Source organism: Daucus carota, chromosome 2 (genome assembly GCF_001625215.2).
Source record: "Daucus carota subsp. sativus chromosome 2, DH1 v3.0, whole genome shotgun sequence".
Taxonomy (NCBI): Eukaryota; Viridiplantae; Streptophyta; class Magnoliopsida; order Apiales; family Apiaceae; genus Daucus; species Daucus carota.
In genome coordinates, this window is record NC_030382.2 from 44,084,706 (window position 1) to 44,103,009 (window position 18,304).

Consider the following 18,304-nt stretch of genomic DNA (forward strand, 5'->3'; position numbering starts at 1 on the left):
ACAATTTTTATTTGCCTATTTATCTTCTCCATCTAATACAATAATGAGTTACACTATGATAAATATTTTGAATGGCGATAGATATGATTGATTGACAAGATTAAGAGTTTGTCGGATGTGGGAGTAGACTGCTATCTCATGAATTTAAACTGATGTTTTTGCGGACAGTCAATCCAAAGAAATTGGAGGAAGGAATCACTAATATACACCTGCATGGATTGCAATTCATACGTCCCGACATGATTAATGTTCGTATAACTAAAACATAATGTTTATCTCTATTAAAACTGGGATGGTTTCGGAGTTGCATCTCAATATCCTTTAGATTTTTACACACTTATGTTCTTGCAAATTTACTGTCTGTTTTATTGGTCTATTCTATTGGTCAATCAATGTATATGACTAGATGTCATCAATCAGTCCTGTTAAAGAGCCGTACTTTTTACATGTAGGGTATGGACGGTGTATATGTCTAAGAAGCAATATTTGGAAATTAATGACAAAGTTAGTGAAAAACATGATTACTTTTAAGAAAACACAACTAAAATTAAGATTCGTCATGCTTTAAACCGTTAATTATATGTAGAAATTTATTTTTATTGTTTTTCACTCATGAATTATAGTCCAATTTTTAATTCTATATATTAATATTGGTATTGCATCGAGATATTTGTAATATAAAATTTATTTTATTATATAAATATTAATTTTGAATGATTAATATAATTTTTATAGACTGCCACAAATTTATTTTATCTTACCAATACTAATTTTGAATTATTAATATAATTTTTATAGGCCGTCGCAACGCGCGGCATCTCAACTAGTGTCGTATAATTATGCTCACGCCTAGAGATATATGATAATAATACAATAAGATGAAAATTGGAGAGGAAGCAAGCAGTGTAAATAAAAAGACCAAACTAGGCATTCCTTTCCTCTCGAATTCTATGATCCTCTCTATTCCTTTCTTATAACAATTACAATCTCTCAATTTCACGCAAACTCTCTCTGTATCTAAAACACCCACCTTATAAATACTCGTATCTATCTTACTACACATATTGCTTTGCAGAAGATGGCGAGACCTGATCAAGAAGCAATCGATATGTTCATGAGCATCACAGGCGCATCTGAGCCTATTGCTGTTCAAAAACTAGTGGTACAAAACCCATCTTCTTGATGACCCAATTTAGTTTTCTATTTGATTATTTGATTTTTTTAATCGTTATTGATGTAGATTATGATTTCTTGAATGCCCACTAATTGATTTTTTGTTTTTAGCCCTCGGATGTTGTGTACTGTACAATTAGTAAGTTTTTTGTAAGCTTTAGTTGATTCAAATTGACTATGAATTTGTGGATTTGCTGATTGGCTAATGGTTGGGAAAGTTAAGCCCAAATGAATATTAAGCGTAAATTTACTAGAAAATTGTATATATAGCCAAGTTTTAGTCATTGCATTACTTTTTGTGTCAAAGCCAAAAACCCAAGTTGTTTTTTTTATCAGTTTTATAATTCTTATTTTTTTTCCATAATTTTATTTGGGTGAGAAGTTACATGGTACTCGTATTTTAAATCGATACACAATTCAAATGTTGACTTTATGTAGTACTCCATATGATTATATTAGTGCAGTTACACAATAAAAATGTTGACACTGGATTTCAATGATAAGATATACATGAATTTTGTGCTGCTTGTTATGCTGGTGAAATTCAAAAGTAAATTTTAAGCATGTACCATCAGTCTGATGATGTGGCTGTTGCTTGTGGTTGCATTTGTTTTTCCCAATATGTATTAGTACTGCTCAGATGAAACTCAAATGAATTGTTATGGATTCATTTCTGTTCAATTAGTTATTTAGAATCACAAATAATTAGTATTATATTTTTAAAAAAAATTCTGAAAGAAGCTAATATTCTTAGGAGGCTAATTTAAGTTTTTGAGTCTTGTATCTGCACTTTTCTGTTGGTCTTCCAGTGTTGATGTGGTTATTCTGGGTTTGTCCCACAAAATATTTTTTCTGTCAGCACCTTATGTTGCACTACACATATTTTGGAATGAAGCAATCTAATACGTTCAATACTGACTTATGTGATTAGCCGACACATGTTTCAGCATATATTGTAGTATATGAAGCATATCTTGGATTAGAGCAATCTGATACATTGTCACTTGTAGGCTAGTGTAATAAATTGACAAATGCCTCAGCATATATTGTGGTGCTTTTCTACATAACTGATGATTTCGGAGTTTTCTTCATTACCCTTAAAGGCTTCTGGGCCCAATTTATTTTTGAGCACGTCTTCATCTGACACATACACATTAATAACAATACTAACATTCTCTCTGCTCTATGTCATAACTCAATGTTAAGGATCAGTTTGGCTTGTATACTAGGAGTGTAAGACTAGTTAAAACATCTGCTCTCTGATGGATGTTATATACAAGTATTCAAGTCAAAATGGGACTGATGTCAAGATGGTACTGTACACAGAAACTTGTTAAACTGAAAGGTCAAAGATGTATTAAGTAGAGTCTGTTTAAGAAGAAAAAAAGAGATTCGTTGATGCATTTAGCTATGCATTTCTGTATATCAACCCTCTATTTGCAATATTAATATGGTTAATAAGTGGAATATGGTTCGAAAGTTAATCTGTGTGCTTATTAGGTGATCAGTTTCACTTTTCCTGTATCCTGCTGATATACCGCTTTCTTAAATATCACAATTTCTCTGTAACTAGGAAAATGCTGGAAATCTCAATGAAGCTGTTAATGCACATTTCAGTGAAGGGGATAGAAACAGGTAAGTGTTTGTTCTTCTCATTTTTCTATGTATGCGTATCTTTTATTCACTTCTTATGTATTATTTCAATGGTGGATTACTGTATTCTACTCTTATTTCAAAATTAAAAAACTCTTTCATTATTGTAAATTGTTTTCTTTTCTTCAGCACCCAAACAACAGCTATTGCTGAAGCTCAAGACGATTTAATGGACATCGATGAACCAATTAGAGAAGAATTTGGCAGACCTTTTCCAGCATTACCTTCTGGAATTATCAATCCCTTTTCACTCCTCGATTCTGACCTCAGTAGAACTTCATTTGATGGTGTTAGCGATTTGTCAAGCAGTGCCCACCTTGTTTCGCGTCGTAGAGAAGCAAGGCAGATACCAGTTGTGGTGAAGGATGGCACTGAGGAATCAAGTCATTCAGGCCTTCCTCCTACAGGAGGGGACTCCACTGGAAATGCAAATATACAAGGCTCGGAGATTCATAATACTGTGACAATTGATGACGAAGACGATGAAGACATTCTACCAGCTCCTGTTACAGGAATTGCTCCTACCTATGCGCAGGTTGCTGCTTCTGGACCAAGTGCTCCTACAATTGATGACTTGCCCGACTACAGAAATGATATAGAAGAGGAGATGGTTCGAGCTGCAATTGAGGCATCCAAGCGGGATTCTGAAATCAGTTACTCAGATCAAAATACTTCCATGTCGGCAATAAGACAATCTGATGTAGAGGATCCAGAACTAGCACATGCAGTTTCTCTGTCATTGAAGGTTTTTTGATCTATTATCTCCTAAAATGTTTATTATATTATCCTGGATCTTATCTCACCCGGTTTGAATTTAGGCAGCAGAGCAAGAAAAAGCAGTTAACAATTCAGGGGAGAGAGTTGGACCCTCAGAATCGGAAAATCTGAAGTCATCTGAGATGGAAGATCTAGGGAAATTAGCAAATGGGAGGTATATAACTATATGTGATTCAAAATGTGGCATTTGTCACATAGGTTGTGTTAAAGTCTGTGTATGTTTACTCGTATATCTGTTATCAAACACTTTTGGCTCTTTTGATGATATATGTTAACAAAAAAGGTTGGAGGTGGGAGGTTCATCGACCCACGATGAAGTTGAAGACATTGAAGATCATCCATTGGTGAGGCACAGGAGTAGACGAATGTCTTCTGGTTCTGTTGACTCTGGCACAGAAATTCGAGACAATGAAGGTAGCCCGCCAACAAATCCACAACACGATACTGGTACCGATCATCCTCAGCACCATGAAACTGACATCGGTTTGGAGGAGGTAAATTTTAAGTTTCCTTTATACTGAAGGAATTTGAAGATTATACTTGCATCATAATTTCGATCTTTATGCTTGCAATTTATCTTTATGAAAGTGGGGAGGAATCTCTTCTTTGGAACATGATGAAGCTGTAATGCTTGAGGCTGCTATTTTTGGTGGAATTCCAGAAGGGAGTTCGTATCATGTACCATATGCACCACATCAGTACATGCAGAATGGTTTCGATGGATCTGGAACTTATGCTAGGCCGGCGCCTCGTCCACCTTCGCCTTCTCTAACTGCTCAGCGCTTGATACGAGAACAGCAGGTTTGCTTTTTTTTTTTTTTTTTTGAATCAGTGACAGAGACTAAAGACATTGATTTTGATTAATCATAATTTTCTTCTATTCTATGCTATGCTTGCAGGATGATGAATATCTTGCGTCACTGCAAGCTGATCGAGAAAAAGAGTTAAAGGCCAGGGAAGAAGCTGAGGTACGTCTCATTGAGGAGCAAGCAGCCAGAGAAGCTGCACTTGTGGTGGAAAGACAACAGGCGGAAGAATTGCAGAGAAAATTGCAGGAAGAACAGGTAAAGCTCATAAATATTTTAGGCTTGGCTCAAGCAACAAGTGGTAGTAGTTAGAAGTTGTTTATTGTTGAATGAAAAATATGTGTAGATACTGTCAACTGTGTACATTATCTTAGTGTTCTGTGTAATTAATTTAGCATAAAAACCTATATCTACATGCGCAAGGATGTGTGTGCTTTGGTCTTTAAATTGTGCAGATAATGTAATGAATTAGATTTGCGAGTACTCTGTATTACTTACCTCTGTTATTTTTTAACTACTTGTTCGTAATTTAGCCAAGTTGCTCCCTTACCGTGGGGAACATCGCTGAAGTTCTGAAAGTATCTTTATCTGCGACAAGCTTGTCAAGGAGACTTAATTGCTTCTTTGTGAATGTTATTCTAGAGTCACATTCATGCTTATATTTTCTCAAGTCTTTTTTCCTCTTTATTTTATTTTATTTTTAATTTCTTATTTACAGGAAATGGAAAGACAATTGGCAGCAAAAGAAGCTTGTCTTCCTGATGAACCATCTCCAGATGATGAAAATGTTATAACCTTTCTTGTTCGAATGCCTGATGGCAGCCGCAGAGGTCGCAGATTTCTCAAGTCCCACAGACTGCAGGTACATATCATATGCTTCAAGTGGCTGGCAGTTATCCACTCATCGTGATTTAACTCATTAACTGAGTTGTGGTTTTATTTGCAGTATCTTTTCGACTATATTGATGTTGGTCGACAGGTCAAGCCTGGCACTTACAGATTGGTATTCTCGATCTGCCCTCTCTACATCTCTCTCTCTCTCTCTCTCTCTCTCTCTGAAATGCTTATTAGATTTTCTATTATTTTGAGTAGTAAAAATAAAAGGAGTCTTTTATATTTGTTAATAAATAGTTGAATCATGTTTAATGTTTGGGAATTAGTGTATTCATTTATTTAGTTTATCTGGGACTAATAGATTATTAAATAAATAGTTTATTTATAAGAAAGCCTAATTGTTATGGGACTTAGTCCGTTAGGTTATTTATTAGGATTTATATTCCCTGTATAAGCAATGTAGTCCCCCACATATTATAGTAAACTTGATTTTTGAAATATTGATCGAATATTAAATTAGGGCTCTCTGATGGATTGTGACCATAGAATGGACTCTTCTCCATTCTGCGGTTGGGAAACCTTCAGGGTAGGGGGTGTAGTGCGGACGCGGTTCATCCACCCAAGTTTATTATGTCCTGCATCAGTTTTCAATTAGGTACTTGGGACTTGATACATATAATAAGTTATAATAGTCACCACATAAAACCACGTAAAATTTAAATTTTGTTTAAAGGAGAAAGCGTAAAGGAAAAAAATCAAAAGCAGCGTCTGAAATTGAAGACAGGAAAAGATGCACTATTGATATGTATGGTACATTTCTAGTTATGTAGAAGGAATCACTTATTTTATTCAGCAAGCATATAAAACACCTAGTTAACATTCAATTTTGGCCAAATTATCAATTTTTGCCGCATCATTCATACTTCGTAGTCATGTCTTTTTCTTTTTATTTATATCAGTTTATATTGTGACCCGGAACGATTCACTTTAATTATTCCTTAACCTTAAAATGATAAATTTTGAAATCAATATTTGATGTAGCCTAGGTTCTTATCCGACAAAATATTTGACGTCATTCCTTCATATTATAAATGAAAATCATGAACCCAGAAGTGGAAAGAATTCTACAGGTCTGTACCAAGACTTTGATGTTTTCTTAAAATATATGATAATAATGTGTGTGTGTGTGTGTGTGTGTGTGTCTTTATATATATATATATATATAAGCTCTAAAAGGTTATTATTAATGTCTTGCACAAACTTATTTTATGGAGGAATAATTAATCTTTGTGTGTGTCAGTTAAGTATGAGTATGTGTTATCATTTTTTTACGATAAGCTTTTATGGTTGAGGACTGAATTTAAAGGTATCTTCTCTCTTGGGCAGGTAAGGCCATACCCTAGGCGGGCTTATGGTGATGGAGAGTGCGGTGTCACTTTTAATGAACTTGGGTTGACAAGCAGGCAAGAGGCCTTGTTTCTGGAATTGATTTAGCATTGTCTTTCTGTAATGTTATTTTGCATTTCACATTGTTGGGCTACACGAATTTACACAGCATTGCTTCTTCGAATTGGCCTGCTCTGATAGATTATATATGAAAGTGTAGGGCATATCATGCCAAGTTATTATATATGTGGAGTTGATGGCTGCTTTTTTTTCTTCTTTTTTTGGAAGGGGCTGCTAGCAGCTAGTTATGCAGTAACTAGTCAATTATCTGCATATTTAAACTGCATTAAATGGTTTAGTCTGTAAACTTTCATGAAAATACGCGTATTGGTGATCTGGTTTACACCAGCTCTTGTGATTTCTAAAAGTATGGTGTGTTTTTCACTACCTCTTGTGATTTAGAAAAGTATGGTAAGCAAGTGGATGACTTGTGCATCATTACTTAGCGGGTGAAGTACAAGTTATATGATATTTTGAAACATAAATGAAACAGAATTGTGACATTTTGGAGTTGATTAGTTATAAAGAAGGAATCAGGCTTGGTCGAGGATAATTGAGATTGATTAATCAAAATCAATTTAGTACTATTATTTTATAAATAATGTACAGTTATTTTATTTATATGGTAAATTCGTCTTATAAAATCAAATAGTACAAAATAATAACAAACTGTCATTAATTTGTACCACTACGTATTCAGATAACTTATTTTCAGCATTTTTTTTATAGTTAAATTATGCTGACAATCAAACAAACTAATAGATATTTTTAATTAACACAATATAGAAGCCGATACTCGCCGAGTCCGATAATGAGCGTTCTCTCCGTTTTCTGAATAATTAGTAACGTTTTCTGAATAAATACTAATTAAAATATTATAGATACTAATATTCCGTTCTCCAAATACTATAGAGTTCGATAATCATGTTACAAGCTGCCTTTCCATTCTCCAGATACTATAGAGTTCGATAATCAGGTTATAAGCTGCTTTTCCGTTCTCCAGTCTCGACAAAATAAGTAAATGATGGAATCACTACATAAGATCATCTCCAACCCTCACAAGCCCTTAGCTAAAAGTGCATGTGGCTTTCCAAAATTAAATTTTATAGCCAATGTTCACAAAAAATAGGATTTCAACTACACTAACCCCTTGTGCATAATTATAGTCATCCCCCTATGGATGACTATATTTGTCGATCCGCTACAGATCTGTAGCGAATTCCACGTCATCTCCCGCAATTTATTTTCCTCCTTCCCACTGATTACATATTATTTATTACCATATTAAACTGATATATTCTATTTATAACAATCTAAATATTAATAACATACTATTTTTAATTATAACCAACCAATATAGCCAATATCATTGAAGCACAATAATGTCTTACAGCTTCGGCAAATTTTACATAATGTCTTACAGATCCAATTTAGTCAACGCCATTGGAGATGCTCTAAAAGAAGTACTTTCACTTCATTTTTACATTACTTAGACACGTTCCATGAAAAAAAAATATATTATTTATTTTCAACAAATTCTGTTCCTGAGTTTAAGTATTAAAATTTTATAATGAAGAGTAAGAATTTTAAAATAATATATAAAATTATATTTTATATAATATATAAAAGTATTAGATTACATGTTAAACCGTCTCTCCCGAAAAAAATACCGATGACCGGGACATGGGAATTATAATATTATAATAGAGGTGTGATATTGAGTTTCACAGAAAATTACAGTGGAGTGCTTCTTGATTGAATGATGCCCGAGTCTAGTCCAATTTAGTTCATCAACAAATGCTGCAAGCCTGCCAATCTTAAATTGGAAATAGACTTGGACACGCAATATTTGAAATAATTTGTAGAGTAAAGTGCATTATGTGTACCTGCACTTTGGGCGAGACACCACTTGTAATACCGTAGTTCTAAAAGCTCCAGTTGAGATACTGTACTTAAGTTTTTGTTAAACTTTGTTGCCTTCCGTCTATTTAAGCTAACGCCGTTACATATTCCTAATACCCTTTTAGAACTACTGTTTATTGGCGGGGTTTTGGTAGCGCCCTTTTACAACCTCACTTTACATCAAGCACCACATCTGAAGCATCCAAACAACGATTGTCGAGTTGAATAGCAAAAGAGATGAGTTGGGTTCGTCGACCACGGGCAGATCGCAACATCTACGCACCAAATGAGTGCCCTTCTTATACTAGCTGTAAGTAAAACTAGGGTTAGAAATGTCGTGCTACTGCTATTGCTTGTTTGTAATACATGTAGTATGTTGTGCTGTTGCTCGGTTTAAGTTTGAATTGTTTATTGAAGCATTGTTGTTGTTTAGTTTATTCAGTGAATTAGGGTTCAGTTAAATATGATTGATTTTGCTGAAGTTGGGTTTTTTAATCTGTTATGGTCCCATATGTGTGTGTAAAGTTGTGTTCACTGTTATTTGTATATTCTGTCAAACGTGTTGCCCACTTGTGTTTGTTTTCTTGTTCCCAGCACCTGAGTTATTTACCATTAAATTGCATCATGGTGGGGTATTGAGAGAAGACCCAAAGGAATACATTGGTGGGGACTTCGATTATTTTGACTGCTGTGATTTTGACACGATGAGTTTGATAGAGCTGGGTAGTATGTTGAAAGAATGTGGAGTATTTGGTGCGTATATCTACTACTACAAATTACCTAAAGCTGATTTGGCTAGAGGTTTATAGCCATTAGAGACTGATGAGGAATTGTTGTTTATGGCTGAGATTATCCCCCCATCTAGGCTTATTTATGTTTATGTGGTAACCCTGAAACCCTTTTTTGGTGACCCCCCTGTTGACTTGGAGAGTCAAGTTTTAAACCCCTCACAGGTTCCACTGTTAGAGTACCACACTGGTGATAAAGATGATGCAGGAAATGAAAGAGTAGGTGGTGAGCATGCAGTAGAAGATGAGAGAAATGATGAAGGAGTTAGAGACCAGGCTGGAGAAGGTGAAATGAGTGAGGAAGGATGTGGACAAGGAGAAAGAAATGAGGATGGAAGTGTTGATATGTGGTGGAGTACAAGTGACTCTGAAGATGAGGATTATAAGGCAAGTACAGAGAGTGGTAGCTCATTCCATTCTGATTCTTCAAACATGGATAGCACCGATGAGGATTTTGCTAACCATAAGCAACAGAGGACAATTAATAAAGCTTCTAAGGCAAGTGCTAGTGCTAAGAAAGGTGGGAGAGAAAAGCATCTTGCAAAGAAGGGTTCTAATGTGGTTGACAAGGATAACGCAAGTGAAGCTGCATCTAAATCCAAAGGGAAGGAAAAAATTGGTGCAGCAGTTGACAATGAGGTACATACAGATGAAAATTCAAGTGACTCAACAAAGTATGCAGACTCTGAGGAGGAGAGGATGGCTCCTAACTCAACAGATGATGAGGAAATAACCTACTCAGTTTTTGATGAGAAAAGTGAGATGGATAATCCAAAGTTTGAACTTGGCCAAATGTTCCCTTCTGCCAAAGTCTTTAGAGATGCAGTCAAGAAGCAGGCTATTGTAGAGAGGAGGCCTATAATCCAATGCAGGAACTATGGTTCCAGAGTGAAGTTTATTTGTGAGGGTACTTGTGAGTGGTCTATATATGCTTCTAAGATGCAAAGGAGTGACACTTACCAGATCAAGGTTTATGAACCAAATCACACATGTACTCAGACATTCAATCAGAAGCAAATTAATTCCAAGTGGATAGCTGAGTATTATGAGGATGACATAAGAATGAACCCTACTTGGCCATTAAGTGCCTTTTTGAAGAAAGTTGTAAATGATTGGGGATGCCATGTCAGCATCTATGCTATTGCAAGGGCAAAGAGGAAGGCCTTGGAGAAAATAAATGGAAGACATGTGGAGCAGTATTCCAGGGTTTGGGATTATGCTCAAGAGTTACTTAAAGCCATGCCTGACAGCACTGTCTTGGTGACTACTGAGAATGCTGAGGAGCCAGAAAAGAAAAGATTCCAGAGATTCTATACCTGTTTTGGGCCCATTAAGAAGGGGTTTAGTAGTGGTTGCAGACCACTAATTGGACTAGATGGGTGCCACTTGAAGGGCCCTTATGGAGGCCAGTTGCTATCTGCCATTGGAACAGATGCCAATGATGGGATGTATCCCTTGGCATGGGCAGTTGTGGAGGCTGAGAATAGTGATAGTTGGTCATGGTTTCTAGCAAATGTAGTGTCAGACCTGAAAATTACAAATGATGGGAGCTGGACCTTTATTTCAGACAGGCAAAAGGGGCTCATTAATGCTTTGGAAAGTATTGTACCTAATGCTGAGCATAGGTTTTGTGTGATGCACTTGTATAGAAACATGTGGAAGGAGCACAAGGGAATTGGAGTTAGGCCGTGCCTGTGGAAGGCAGCAAGGGCCACCACAGAGTACACATATGTCAAATGCATGGATGAAATGAAAAAGGTACATACCACACTATTCTATTTTCACTTTAACTTTTGTCTTGTTCTGTAACTTTAATAACATGTGCTTTTTGTGGTCCATAATTGAAGTTGTCCAAGAAATGTCATGATTGGTTGGTTGAGAAACCAAGATCACAATGGACAAGGAGCCAATTTAGATTGACTCCAAAGTCTGATACTTTTGTCAATAATCAATGTGAAGTGTTCAACAGCACTATAAGGAAAAATATAGGGACCTACCAATTATCTGTATGCTTCAAGCAATTCACATTGACATAATGACTAGGATCCAGGAGAGGAGGGATAAAATGCTCAGTACTTTAGCAGCAAGCCCAATTTGCCCAAATGCCATCAAGAGATTGAATAAGTAAGTTTGACTGCATAATGTATATTCTTTCAACATATTTTTCTATAGCTGCATTAAATATGCTTTTTCCAATTATTGCTTTTCTGTTATGTAGGGCAGTTGCACAGATAAAAGGATGTCATGTAGTATGGTCAGGGGGGCCCCAAATATTTGGTACAGACGACAGCTGGGGGGTATCAAATGGTTGTAGATTTGGAGGCCAAAAGGTGTGCTTGCAATAAGTGGGAGTTGTCTGGAATTCCATGCTACCATGCATGTGCTGCTATTGCATGGTCTAAAAAATCATATGAAGACTTCATACATAGCTGCTATTCAAAAACAACCTTCATTGCATGCTATCAACATACATTGGAGCCTATTTCAGGTGAAGAACAGTGGCAAGAAACAGACTACCCAAGGCCATTGCCTCCAGTGAAGAAAGTGCAGACAGGAAGGCCTAAGAAAGTAAGGTCCAAGAAAACTGACACAACCCCTGCAGGTGCAACCAGATTAAAGAGACAAAACACTAAAGTCAGGTGCAGCTATTGCACAGAATATTCACATAATTTGAGGACATGTCCAGCAAAGGTAATATCTATATATTTGTGTATTAATCTGTCTTCATATAATTTGATTATTAATTTGAATTAACTCATCACAGGCCCATGACAAAGCTAATGGATGTGAAAGGAAGGTGAAGAGAAGAACAAAAAAACCAAAGAAAGATGACATAGATGATGGATCAACTGCAGATGATGGAGCAACTGCAGATGATGAAGCCAAGGCAGATGGAGGCACAGATGATGCCCAAACACATACACCAGCTGAGGGGAGTCAAGGAAGGGTTTTCAACATGCAGCAGCTAGGGGGTTCAACTGCAAGACCATCACCACTGGGTATTTATCCCTTGCAGTTCAAAACAAGAGGTAATGCAACTGTGACATCACTGAGGAACCTGGAACTTGCTAGGAGGAAAAGAGAAGCAAGATCAAAGCTCAAGCCTGTTTGGAAGCACTGATATGTTGGTCCTTAAATGACCTAGAATTCTACTTTTGTCTCCTTTATTATGTCACTACATTTGAATGGTTATTATTTAGCTTTTGTAAGTTTGGGAAGAATGACTTTGTTTGGTACTTTGGTAACAATGACACAGTTTGGTAGTTTGGTAACAATGACATTATTATGTATCTTTGCTTGAATGGTTCAATGGTTAAAACTTTGGTCATTTCTGGCCTATTTTCTTCAGTCAATTTGCAGTGTTCTTGTGGCATACTTTGTTTAGAAAGGGTGCTTGATTTTGTAAGGTCATTTTGTGGTCATATTTGTTGTCTTTTAGTAGCCATTCTTTCAGCAGCAACTTAGGTACATTTCATTGCACAAAAACATCATTACATAGATACTGAATATTTAAGCAAGAGCCTTACAGACGGCTCCATAACATCCAACAAACTTCAACAAAAGATACCATCATAACAACTTAAAACCTAGACATTACATAACCTATAATACGAAGCCACAACACAGGCCCTTAGTCGGAATCTTCTGACTCCTGGTACACGGGATCTGCGTCACCTGGGAGCTGGGTTTCAAGGGTCATGCCCTTGATCACATCACAGAGAAGATCCAGACCAACAAAAGTGTTGGTATGCTTCTCCTTCTCAGCAGCAAGCCTAGCTTCATACCAAGCCACAAGACGGTCCCTGCGACGACTAGCATGATCGAGATGCTTCCCATCGCGTTCCAGCAACTCCTTGATTATCTCCAGTGTGCGAGGAGATGGTTCTTCATCAACCCATTTGTGAAAGCCACACTCTTCCTCAGCACACTCGCGGAACCTCCGGCCTGCGTTCGGCCCGTACCACCTGGTCCTTACAACGCTCATGGCGTTACAATCACAAGCGAGGTCGAGGATTGCATCGCATTCTTCAAGTGTGCGGCTCATCTTTTGCTTTTGGAGTACTGTTTCTGTGAGAAATTAGGGTTAAAGATACTGATTTGGGGCTGTATCTTGCTTAAATAGCTGAAAAAGAAGGGAAATAGCCGTTGTATGTGTGAAAGTACTGAAATGCCCTTACCTCTGTTAACGGCGTCATGGATTTTTTGACGGCAGCACACAAACTGTGACGGGTTATAATGTACAGTATCTCAACTAGGGCTTTTAGAACTACGGTATTGCAAGTGGTGTCTCGCCCAAAGTGCAGGTACACATAATGCACTTTACTCTAATTTGTATAATAAATTACCATAGATGTTGAGAAGTAAAGAAGCATGGCCTGAGTAGGGATCCAAAAATAAATTAAAGTTGAGTGAAAACCTGGGAAAGAATGTTTTAAAAATATTTTTAATATAGTACTTGGTTTGCCTTAACTTGTCTAGTAGAATAATACTATACTTAACCTTCCGAGTCAGAACAACTTAATAAATGTTGCGTAATTTTCGAAAGCACCCCACACTGTGTAAAGAACATTGTTTGATGTTTAGTATGAAAGAAACGTCATTTGAAGTATTCAAAGAAATCGGTTCCTTTCATGGACAGGTAAACTACATTCAAAACAAACGTTTCCATCAACACTTTTCTGTACAGGAGGAGTCAATTTTTGAAACCATTTTAAAAAGTAAAGGTGAAAAATGGATCCATCTCGTTTTGGCTTTTCATTATACGTGTAACAGGGAGTATTACATAAATATGTATGTTTAGCTTGAAAATAAATGTCACTGCTCTGTATTATTGCTGCTGCAACAAGACATTCAAATACAGATATTTTGAAAAATACAAGGCAGGTTGCATGTTTCGAGGTTTAAATTTGAAAATTATGATATTTTCTTGAATCTCGACTTATACTTATAATATTGTATAAAAAAAATATTTTTCCAGTTTTGGGTGACGTTAAAAAATATGAATAAATAAATTCTATTCCATGTTTTTTCGGAATTTAATTCCATCAGTATACAAGTATATGGGCCTCTTTGGGCGAATTTTCTTTTCACATTCAAGAGCTTTTTTTTTATTAAAAGAATAAGGGTATAATTTGAATATAAAATATCTTCTTGACATTTACATCCAGAAAAATTATAAAATATGTAATTTTAAAAAAAAATTAACCCTTTCATTTATGGGCTTTTTATGTCTCCAAACAAAATTCATATTTAACATTTCTTTCATAAATGACCCCTTTTAGTGAAGGGCCACTGTACACCATATTTCTCTCTTTACGTGATTCCAGATCTGTTCACGGCTTCACGCTGACCGTAAAAGCCTGACGAGAATAATAACCTAAAATGCAAAGATCGGCGGTGAGAACCAAAATATTAAACCGGTTGTATGAGTTTGACCAAAATTTTATTCTCCTAGAACTATACTAGTTTATACTTTATAGTGGTTAAATCTGGTCCAGGATTTGTAAGATTCTTGTATGCATTATGAGATTATTATATCAGTTTCTGGAATCAAAACATTCTCCGTGAAGCATTTTGGAGAATGTTAATCAACTTATAATTTCCGGATATATATGCAAGGACAATTGTTTTCTATTACACTTTACAATCAACAATATTCTCTTCCTTTCTGATAATCCATTTAAGAAATATTTCTTAGTTACTTCTCTATAATAAAATTATAAGAATGTGTGCACACAATAATCCCTGCTTTTTACATGGATATTAGTTTTTTGTTGATAAAAAATTCTGTGCATATACGAAAGTCATCATTAATAATTAAATTAAAATTGATAAAAATTTATTTATATCTAAAAAGCAATTATTAGTTTATATGATCGTCCCACTAAAAAATTGAAATCATAATACGGACCAGGTGGGCATTTGCTGGGGAGAGTACTATGAAATACTTTTTTTTTATTATTATGAAACGATTAATGCTAGTATTCCTTAGCAATAATGTTGCGTAGCAGATAAAGACGGCTATATTAAAGCTTCTAGTTAATTAGCTAATCTAGGATTAAACTATTGTTTTACACAATAATCTCTATTCTTTTGACACGCATTTTAAAATTTATAGAGTATAGTTTATAGTTGATTTTTAAAGATTATTAAAATTTTAAAATTTCAATGTCATCTTTCTTTCTATTCAAAAAATTTAATAATATGTTACAAAAATATATGATCATCACACTTCAACTCGATTATCCTATTTCACCTCTCATTCTCTCAATACGTATAGAAATAACTTGAGACAGAGTACATTTTAATAAGTTAATAACTGCGTTCCGTTTATGTAAGACGACTACCATTTGATCCCTAAGATTAAAGCAATTTATGATATGCATTGAGGAGCATGCTTTCAGCGTAATTAAGCGACGTCGTTTGTGACACAAAATGTGTTTGCTTACTCATACACACGTTGAGTTAGTTGTCAAAAATAATTTTTTTTTGAAAAAGAAAATAGTCCCGGAAAAGAAAGTCACAGCCTAAGCACTCAGGTTTGTCATGTTAAAACTGAACAAAGAAGAGACAACCTAGCTGACTCATGTTTTTTTATTTAAAGTGGCATCCACAATATTGCACATGACATGACACGGCCGAGTATCTTCGAACAAAACATCTTTATTTATAAACGCTGGCATTACAAATAAAACATTTATTGCGCTTTCGATGCCGAGAAAATGATCAAGAGAGTCATGGGTACTTCAGAATTTTGGTATTCTCATGAAATCATTATTGAAATTTCAAATATGACCTACCTATAATCAAAAAATTTCATTTTTGTATGTCAAGATTTTGTATGAATGCGAATAATTACAACCTTTTCGATAAATGTTTATTCTTATATTAAAATAGCAAATATTAGCAAAATAGTTGATATTATGAACATTTGATTTTTTTAGTTACTATACATGTACTCTGAGACTCACGTTTAGGTTACGAGTTATACATACACATATATGTGTGATGTCCTATTGCAACCGGTGTTCTAAAAATAGGTCTAGGTGGCCGCCTAGGAGCTAGGCGGCCCTGAAACGTCCCGATTCGGTCCTAAACGGTGAATTAAGTGTTTTTTTTACAAAAATCGGTCCTAGGCGGTCAACATCCTGCCTAGGCGGTCCAGGCGGCCAATAACAATAAAAAATAATATTTTTAATAAATAAAATCTAAAATTATGATTATATTATAAAAAAAATTAAGTATTCACTTGTACTTAACTTAATATCTTATAAAAATGACTAATATTTTTTTTTAATATTTCTTTCATTATTTATAAAAGACTGATTGGTACATATTTATTTAATCAACGATTTTATATTACATGTATCAAGTATTAATTTTATATATGATATTATATTGTTTACCTGTTTGACTCTACTAGTAGTGAAAAGTAGATAAAATTATTAAATTACATTTAATTATAATAATTTAAAAATAATATATGTCCGATTAATGCTCTGATTAATCTTTTTAATTAATCCCCGATTTCCCGATTAATCGCTAGAAGGTACCCTGACCGTCCTGGGACGCCTGGCGATTTCTGGAACACTAATAAACCCTCAAAACATAAACTAAATACAAACTAGTGTGATAAAATAAAATGCAAAAGAAAGATTTTGAGGACAAGAAATGATTCCGAGACAAGGGACTTATTAAAATTGATACATAACATTGAAAGGAAAAGTTAATTTGATATATAGCATGCTCATGAATACCGAGTCAAAAAATATGATTAGTATTTAGTAGTGTTCTAAAAATCGGTCTAGGCGTCCGTCCAGGCGTTGTCTAGACGCTAGGCGGCTCCGAAAAGCCCCGATTCGGTCCTAGGCGGTGAATTAAGCGTTTTTTACAAAAGTCGGTCCTAGGCGGTCAACATCCCGCCTAGACGGTCCAAATCCCGCCTAGGCGGTTCAGGCGGCCAATAACAAAAAAAAATATTTTTAATAAAAAAATTCTAAAATTATGATTATATTATAAGAAATTAAATATTCACTTGTTCTTAACTTAATATCTTATAAAAAAAGTAAAATGACTAATATTTTTATTTAATATTTCTTACATTATTTATAAGAGACTGATTGGTATATATTTATTTAATCAACGATTTTGTATTACATGTATCAAGTATTTATTTTATATATGATATTATGTTGTTTACCGGTTTGACTCTACTAGTAGTGAAAAGTAGATAAAATTATTAAATTACATTTAATTATAATAATTTAAAAATAATATATGTCCGATTAATGCTCCGATTACTCTTTCCGATTAATCCCCGATTTACCGATTAATCGCTAGAAGGTACCCCGACCGCCCTGGGACGCCTGGCGATTTCTGGAACACTGGTATTTACTCCTAACTCCTAAAGTCCTAAATATTCAGACATGTCCGATAATTTTAGCAAAAAGTTATTGGGTGTGTTTGTGTGTATTTATTTTAATAATTTAAAATTTTATTTTAAAAATTATATTTATATAAACTTAAGATCATTTTTAATTATCATTTAATATTTCTCATTTGTAGAAATTATTATATATTCTTAATTAAAATTATATTTCTCCAGAAAAATAAGATAAAACAGATAATTTAATTTTTTTTTGTAAGTTTTGAGGGTGAGACAAATAAAAATCACATAAAGTAAGAATAAATATATTTTAAGAAAATCAACAATGGGTAAAACTGGTAATAAAGTCCAAAATACTCGGCGGTTTTCCCTTCTCATGGAAAAAGATTCTTTTATGATAGAAAGAGACTGCATATATTCTTTAACCATTGCGTTGTTGTCAATCCTTGTGGCCACTGTTTTTCTTTTGTTTAATACTCTCTTTTAAAAATGGTCGAAGCACGGAAAGCACCCAGAGAAAAGTTGTGTAAAAAGAGTGT

At 34.8% G+C, this 18,304-nt stretch overlaps 3 protein-coding genes across 4 annotated transcripts; all 3 read left to right on the forward strand.

Annotated features, from left to right (window-relative positions):
• The first annotated feature begins 870 nt into the window (after positions 1-870).
• On the forward strand, positions 871-6,873 carry LOC108209967 (plant UBX domain-containing protein 8). 2 transcript variants are annotated; one of them, XM_017381189.2, is made up of 10 exons: positions 871-1,162; positions 2,747-2,808; positions 2,956-3,571; positions 3,645-3,757; positions 3,887-4,097; positions 4,192-4,404; positions 4,503-4,667; positions 5,128-5,271; positions 5,356-5,412; positions 6,630-6,873. In XM_017381189.2, the coding sequence occupies exons 1-10, from the start codon at positions 1,079-1,081 to the stop codon at positions 6,735-6,737; spliced, it is 1,773 nt and encodes a 590-aa protein (XP_017236678.1). In that variant the 5' UTR covers positions 871-1,078; the 3' UTR covers positions 6,738-6,873. The 2 variants fall into 2 exon arrangements, with proteins under 2 accessions (XP_017236678.1, XP_017236679.1); XM_017381190.2 differs by lacking the exon at positions 6,630-6,873 and adding an exon at positions 6,285-6,374 and having other exon boundaries at positions 888-1,162.
• Positions 6,874-8,539: 1,666 nt separating this feature from the next.
• On the forward strand, positions 8,540-11,203 carry LOC135150742 (uncharacterized). The gene has a single exon (XM_064087720.1). It carries the CDS (start codon positions 9,431-9,433, stop codon positions 11,186-11,188), a length of 1,758 nt encoding a protein of 585 aa, XP_063943790.1. The 5' UTR covers positions 8,540-9,430; the 3' UTR covers positions 11,189-11,203.
• A 55-nt stretch (positions 11,204-11,258) lies between these two features.
• On the forward strand, positions 11,259-12,724 carry LOC135150743 (uncharacterized). The gene is made up of 3 exons (XM_064087721.1): positions 11,259-11,503; positions 11,598-12,070; positions 12,144-12,724. The coding sequence occupies exons 2-3, from the start codon at positions 11,684-11,686 to the stop codon at positions 12,498-12,500; spliced, it is 744 nt and encodes a 247-aa protein (XP_063943791.1). The 5' UTR covers positions 11,259-11,503; positions 11,598-11,683; the 3' UTR covers positions 12,501-12,724.
• The last annotated feature ends 5,580 nt before the right edge of the window (positions 12,725-18,304 follow it).

Excerpts from the sequence above, each read along its gene's own strand:
- LOC108209967 (XM_017381189.2), top strand. The coding sequence starts at position 1,079 with ATGGCGAGACCTGATCAAGAAGCAATCGATATGTTCATGAGCATCACA. Across the intron at positions 3,572-3,644 it reads CAGTTTCTCTGTCATTGAAG|GCAGCAGAGCAAGAAAAAGC; the intron begins GTTTTTTGATCT and ends GTTTGAATTTAG. Across the intron at positions 3,758-3,886 it reads GGGAAATTAGCAAATGGGAG|GTTGGAGGTGGGAGGTTCAT; the intron begins GTATATAACTAT and ends TTAACAAAAAAG.
- LOC135150742 (XM_064087720.1), top strand. The coding sequence starts at position 9,431 with ATGGCTGAGATTATCCCCCCATCTAGGCTTATTTATGTTTATGTGGTA.
- LOC135150743 (XM_064087721.1), top strand. The coding sequence starts at position 11,684 with ATGGTTGTAGATTTGGAGGCCAAAAGGTGTGCTTGCAATAAGTGGGAG. Across the intron at positions 12,071-12,143 it reads TGAGGACATGTCCAGCAAAG|GCCCATGACAAAGCTAATGG; the intron begins GTAATATCTATA and ends AACTCATCACAG.